The 6,789-nt window shown below is 48.9% G+C and overlaps 1 protein-coding gene across 1 annotated transcript; it reads left to right on the plus strand.

Moving 5' to 3' along the window:
• Positions 1-4,214: 4,214 nt before the first annotated feature.
• On the plus strand, positions 4,215-6,497 carry mafaa (v-maf avian musculoaponeurotic fibrosarcoma oncogene homolog Aa). Its single transcript, XM_017434281.3, has one exon. The coding sequence runs from the start codon at positions 5,038-5,040 to the stop codon at positions 5,959-5,961; it is 924 nt and encodes a 307-aa protein (XP_017289770.1). The 5' UTR covers positions 4,215-5,037; the 3' UTR covers positions 5,962-6,497.
• The last annotated feature ends 292 nt before the right edge of the window (positions 6,498-6,789 follow it).

Genomic DNA, 6,789 nt, shown 5'->3' on the forward strand with positions numbered 1-6,789 from the left:
GGACACGCTGGAGGGACTATGTTTCTCGGCTGGCCTGGGAACGCCTTGGGATTCCCCCGGAGGAGCTGGCCCAAGTGGCTGGGGAGAGGGAAGTCTGGGTCTCCCTGCTATGGCTGCTACCCCCGCGACCCGACCCCGGATAAACGGAAGAAAATGGATGGACGAGAAGCAAATATTTGCTTTTGCTAATATAGAAGAAGTTTGTCTTGTTGCCACGGTGCACAATCTGAGATAAAACAGTCTTCAGGAACAGTTTCGCTCTTCACCCACCTTTAAGTCGTGTTGTTTTAGGTAATGACTGTTTCAATCTGCAACTAAAAATTAGGCTCATTAACACCTGTTTGGTGTATTTGTTCATCATACACCGAACTACAATCCTAAAACATTTCTCACTTTAACTTTCCAGACTGTTATTCAGCTCATAACACCAAGCCATGTGGGACAAACAAATTTAAAAAACTACAAATCAATTAAAGTCAAGTTAAAGAATTTAAAGATGGTTTCTTGTGACGGTGTCTGTGTTTGGTGCTCTTGAATTTTTTCTTTAGTTTTAGCTCGGTTTAAAGGTTTCTGAGACCCCCACAGATCAGGTTTGACTGAAGTTACAGATGTGACAAACTGAACTTTTTATTAATGATCTGCTGCAGAAAAAAACACAGACTTTGTGTCGTTTGGAGGTCTTCTCTTCTGAATCCATCCTGCAGCTCATCAGCTCTGTCTCTGGACAAAAACTGAACCTTAAAAACACAACAACCTGGTTGGGGTAAAACAGATCTAGTCCCGTATTTTCCCTCTCAGCTCATCACATTTTTATTTATTTATTTTTGCTCCTTTTAGATCAAAAACCTTCCTTTTCTTAATCTCTCACTGCCTCATCCTCAAGTGTTGCACATGCGTACTTATCTCATCCCGTTGCACAATTAAAGCTGATTCCTCTGCAGAAGCATTAACGCCGGTAACAAAACCCTCTCCCCCAGGCCCGTGATAACCCTGAGCCACCTCCTGGAGCTGGGCTCTTTGGACGGGATCCGGGCCACCTTGCTGATGTCCGTTTTGCTTTAGTCTGTAGAAGTGCACCTGCAGCGAAGTTCTAATATGCAAAAGCACAATGGAAAAGCCTGACTTCAAACATTTCTGTCCCAAACTCCCCTCTGCCGGCCACAGACCCTCCCCTCCCCCCGACAATGAATGGACCACGGCAGATCTTCTTAATGCAGCATTTCAATGCAGAATGCTTCGCTGGGAGTTTGATGGCCAGCTCAAAAAAAAAAGCTCCTTTAATGATTTAAACTTGAAATACCTTGATATGATTTCCGTTCCTTCATCTCCTGCCCTTTTTTTCATCCCTGCCAGCAGATTTGAAGCGGACGGGAGGGAGGCGGGGGGGCAATATTTCATGGCTGCTTCGGACTGGATGTTAAAGGGCATATAACATGATTTTTACACATTTTTACTTTTAAATTGTGTAAAGGTCATAACTCACGATAGTAATATTCGTTTCCATGTCAGAACAAGGCAGCTGAGCACGCAGGTGAAAGCTGCCGAAGAGTGATGACGCGAGCAAACCGGCCATCGAAGAACAAAGTAGTGATACAAAGTCTCCAGGTTAAATATAAGCTTATGATGAAGATTAATACCACCACATTCCCAATACATCTCCTGTCAACAACATAATTTATTGATTTTGTTGTCAGAAAGCAAATAAAAGTCTGAAACTGACAGAAAAGTAACTCATTAAGACTAAGTTTTAACTGCGGTGGCTGTCAAAGCACAACACTGTTCAATTTTATTAATACTATATATTTTACTCAAACACATCATCTGACTAAACCTCCAGTCAGGCACATAAAGTCTGTCTGTGCTGTAATTTATACGTGATGATCTGGAATTAAAGTTAGAAACACTGCAATGTTTCAAAGTTCACCTCCCAAACTGCTGATGACACTTTTCTCCTCCATGCTGACACTCACTTAGATGGAGACAATGAGTTCTCTAACCGGCTGCGCTCGAACCAGCAGCCCAGGAGCACGGAGCCTCAGACCGCCGCCAAGCAGCGGTCACACGCCGGCTACAACTCTAACCTATGTAGTTGTAGCTGATTTTTTTTTTTTTTCCGGATTGTTTTGAAGACAAAATTTTAAAAATAAGATCATTCTAACAGAGACATGTTGAATCAACATGTAGCTACAGGATGGAGGAGTGAAGATCTGTACTTTCCCCGACAGTCCAGCTCAGCTACCCCTCACCAGCCGTCTGATGAAGACTGTCCAAGCTGAAGGACACTTTCTCTGCACTTTGGAAAAGCTGCTGAAGTCTCCTTGTGGGCAGAGTTGAGATGAAAGCAAGTTTTTCATTCTGAGGCATGCTTTTTTTTCTGTCTAAACGGGACTCCGTGTTTGTGGCTCCAGCAGCAGGAAGCTCCAGCTGGGGTTTCAACCTAGGCCTTTCTCCAGAGTGAAACTGTTGCTGTGACATCATCACTCCATATGTGGTAGTGCAGATTCTGTTTCCTGACTCCATATTTCTAAAAAACGTGCACTTTAAAACACTTATCTGTTTTGAAAACAGTGAAGAGGTATGTTATGGGTTCTTTATGTTGTGACTGTTGAGATTTTTAGGCAGCTGCAGCTTTCCTGCTCTGAACTTAAACTTACCGCCACCTGTTTTTCCGCGGGTCTGTGGCAGAGACGGCTCCACCGGGTGGTGTGGGGAGGCTCTGCTCTACTGAAGAGGCGCAGGGATGTCCCTCTTTAAGTCCTGATGCTTATCAGCAGTATCGACATCCTGCTCCACCACCCCCACACCTGAAAGCCAGAAAAGAAGAGAGAGAGAGAGACAGATGTGTCCGGAATGGAGACGCGCGCGGCGGAGGCTTAATTATCCGTCGATCCGTGGAGATGAGTCGGGATGCAATTTGTGGTTAATTGCGAATGAAAACCTGCCGGGACTGTCCAATCATACTTAACCCACGCGCGGCCGCAGCTCCCCGCAGGCTCGAGGAAATGCAGATTGATTTTTTTTTTTCTTCGTCTTCTCTCTGTCAGAGGGGGAGAGGAGGGGGCACGCGGCCTCGGATCGATCAGTGATTGATAGATTTGCTGGTTTGTGGTGTCAGAGGCCTTAAAGGAGATAAGTGGATATAAAAAGCTGTTTTTGATACAGTCCAAAGCACAAAGAGAGGCTTCATTCTTGAGACTGTTTATGTTTTAATCGAAATAAGAGTTTTACTTTTGATATTTGATCACTTGATTCCATCACAGCTGTTTGTTGGATTTATTCACCTTTTTTTAAAAGACCTGCCTCTATTTCTTTTTACTTTTCTTATAAGTTTTAACTTCTGGATAAAGTTGAACTTTATTTCTCTTTCTTATGTTTCTGTATAAGGTTAGAGATACTAATTCTCTGTCTGTCAACAAAATATCTCACGAACCACGATTTTAATGAACCTTCCAGGACGTAATAATTGGCTATAAATCTACAACTAATTCGTTCTTGTAATCAGTCCGATTTAAGATGGCTGCCACAGCCAACTGACCTTAAGGAAACAGAAAAATGGCAAAAACTCAGCCAGTTTTACAGATAGAAACCTAAAAGTTGGAGTGGTAGTAGCTGAGACTTATCCCTAAAACATATCCTGAGCGCTAAAAGATTAGAGCCAACTAAATATCTCCTGAACCAATAAAACATTAAGGAAATAATCCCAACAACTGGTCACCTTTTGGAGACAGTATGTTACATATTATAGCTTTTATTTGCTATGATTGAAATTTTATGATAGGCCTATATAACTTGAACTCTATCCATGTAAAAAGGCTTATTTTTTACTCCCTATTTACTTACTAAATAAAAACAGTTACGTAACTACTCGTTTTTATTCGGTAAGAACTGTTTTTGTGTTCCAGTCTGGGGAGAAGCCCCGCGGCTCTCGGTCCTCCGGGCCCCGCCGTGCAGTAGCCTTTGCTCCGTCACTAGAGGGAGGAATCTGCTGCACCTGTTCTCCCCTCATGGCTTCCATACCCCTGCGCGCGCTCTCCTCTCCGCCTTCGGTTCCACTCGGCTCCGCTCGGCTCTCCTCGACAGGACCAAGTTGCTCCGGCTGCGCTCTCCTCCCATTGGCCCGCTGCACCTCTGTGTGGGAGGGGTCGGAGGTGTGGGACGCGTGTGAGGGGGAGGAGGAGGAGGGGGGCGCCTTTATAAGTGGCTGCCTCTGCGCGCCTGGCTGTCACTGCGTGGTTTCCCTGAGAAGCAGTGGGACGCCTTTAGGAGGCACAGGAGACTAAACAAAGTGGAATTTCTCACCTCTTGCGTAAAAATTTACACACAATCAGCGCGTAAAGGTCAAAAGCGCGAGCCGGTAGAGGAGGAGGGGGGCGCACAGGAGCGCGTGAGTGAGCAATATGGACTGAGCAGAACAACAGAAGAGCAGCCTCTCTGAGAGTAAGACCTGCAACTTTACGCTTCACCTCAAACTCAGCTGAACTTTGACAAACATCCCGCTTTGGATTTCTGGGACTTTTGGCACACCTTTACGCACGGCTGCGCGCGGCTCAGTGCGACACTTTCCCTCCCGGCTCCTGCTGCGGTGACTTCGTGGTAAAGTTCTGAGCGGCTGGAGATGCTTGGAAATAACTTCTAACAACAAAACAAAAGGACAGTAAATCACAGGGAGGCGCGCGCGCTGCGGAGGTGAAGCGAGGACAGGACAGGTCGGTGTCTCGAGTTTCAGCCGCCTCGGGGGCTCCTGGTATCCCGGCGTCCATCTGACCTGGGAGAAGTTGTCAACAAGAGCAGCGCGCAGAGACGGACTGGCAGGTGGACGCGCTCAAGTCCATGCATACGTATATTCACTCCACTATATATAGAAGTGGTCCTTAATAAGTTTCTCCTCCCACCCACTGGCCCTGCAGCAGCTCCACGCACCGGGCGCGTGCCTATATATACACCGCCCGGGTTTTTATTCCTCTCCGCAATCTGTATCCCAGAGGACCGCCCGCCGTCGGTTTGGCTGTGAGGGCAGGAGTTGTCGCGTGGACTGACATGGCCACCGACCTCGCCATGAGCGCGGAGCTGCCCAACAGCCCTCTGGCCATCGAGTACGTCAACGACTTCGACCTGATGAAGTTCGAGGTGAAGAAGGAGCCGCTGGAGGCCGAGCGCTTCTGCCACCGCCTTCCGTCGGGCTCCCTGTCCTCCACCCCGATCAGCACGCCCTGCTCCTCCGTGCCTTCCTCGCCCAGCTTCTGTGCCCCGAGCCCGGGCGCGCAGCCCAACCCGGGCCTCCCGGGCGGCGTCGGCGGCGGCGGGAACGGCAGCAACAACGGCGGCGGCAACAATCACAGCAGCGCGGGAAAGCCTCAGCTGGAGGACCTGTACTGGATCCCCAGCTACCAGCACCACCTGAACCCCGAGGCGCTCAACCTGACCCCGGAGGACGCGGTGGAGGCCCTGATCGGCAACGCGCACCACCATCACCACCACCACCAGGCCTACGAGGGCTTCCGCGGGCAGCAGTACGTCGGGGAGGACCTGTCAGCGGCCTCGGCCGCGCACCACCACCAAGCCCACCACCACCACCATCACCACCACCACGGCCACCACGCGCGCCTGGAGGACCGCTTCTCGGACGAGCAGCTGGTCAGCATGACGGTGCGCGAGCTGAACCGGCAGCTGCGGGGCTTCAGCAAGGAGGAGGTGATCCGCCTGAAGCAGAAGAGGCGCACCCTGAAGAACCGCGGCTACGCGCAGTCCTGCCGCTTCAAGCGCGTGCAGCAGAGGCACATGCTGGAGACGGAGAAGTGCACCCTGCAGAACCAGGTGGAGCAGCTGAAGCAGGACGTGGCGCGCCTGGCCAAGGAGCGGGATCTGTACAAGGAGAAGTACGAGAAGCTGGCCAGCCGGACCTACAGTGGACCCGCGAGCACAAGAGACCCGTCCGGGAAACAGGCCGAGTTCTTCATGTGAGACACTCCCGAGTTCTACCCCCCTCCACCCAGAAACTCTTCTTACATTAATTTATATTTTTCTGCGTTTGTGTTTTTGTTTACAGTTATTCCCTGAGACTGAAATGACTTTTTAACAAATTAGAGCTCGGTGCGCGCTCAAGCGTCAAATCTGTGAGTCTTAAAAAGATGCAAAACTTTCGGATGTCCACAAGGCAGTGGCGGTTCTAGGGGGTGGCATGGAGTGGCAGCTGCCCCAAGTATCTGCCACCCTGTTTGTAGGCTAGTTAATATATTTTTCTACATTTTTGCACAATGTTTGGAAGTCAGGAAAGTATTCACAGAGCGCTCTGGTTTAGATGCACACACCTTTTACTTGCAAACGAAGCAGGAAGTTTCACCAGGAGAGACAGGTTTACCATCTAATGTGAGCACTCAGCGAACGTAATGTGTGTGAATTCGTAGACAGATAACCTGAGCGTCTAAATTTAAGTCCGAACGTTAAAGTTTTCCTGCTGGAACCTGGCGCCACACCGCCGCCACCCTAAGAAAAAAAAAGAAAAGAAAAGAACTCTCTAGATCCGCCACTGCCACAAGGGATCACTTGTAGCCTGCAGACGTTCTCCTGTCAGAAGTCTTACTGAACCAATGACTGTCTTAATCCAGAGGAGGGGACGCTTTGTGTCGGGATGAAACAGAATGTTTGTTTGTTTGTTTTTTAAAGACTGAATGAACTGAAGCAGCACACCGCCTCTCCGAGCTGCAGACAGACTGTTGGAAGAGAAGGCGCGCTGTGATGCAGAAACTTTCAATAATGCAAGTGTAATAGCACCCCCTCCCCAACCCCCCC

This window comes from Kryptolebias marmoratus, linkage group LG18 (assembly GCF_001649575.2).
Source record: "Kryptolebias marmoratus isolate JLee-2015 linkage group LG18, ASM164957v2, whole genome shotgun sequence".
In the NCBI taxonomy this organism is placed as follows: Eukaryota; Metazoa; Chordata; class Actinopteri; order Cyprinodontiformes; family Rivulidae; genus Kryptolebias; species Kryptolebias marmoratus.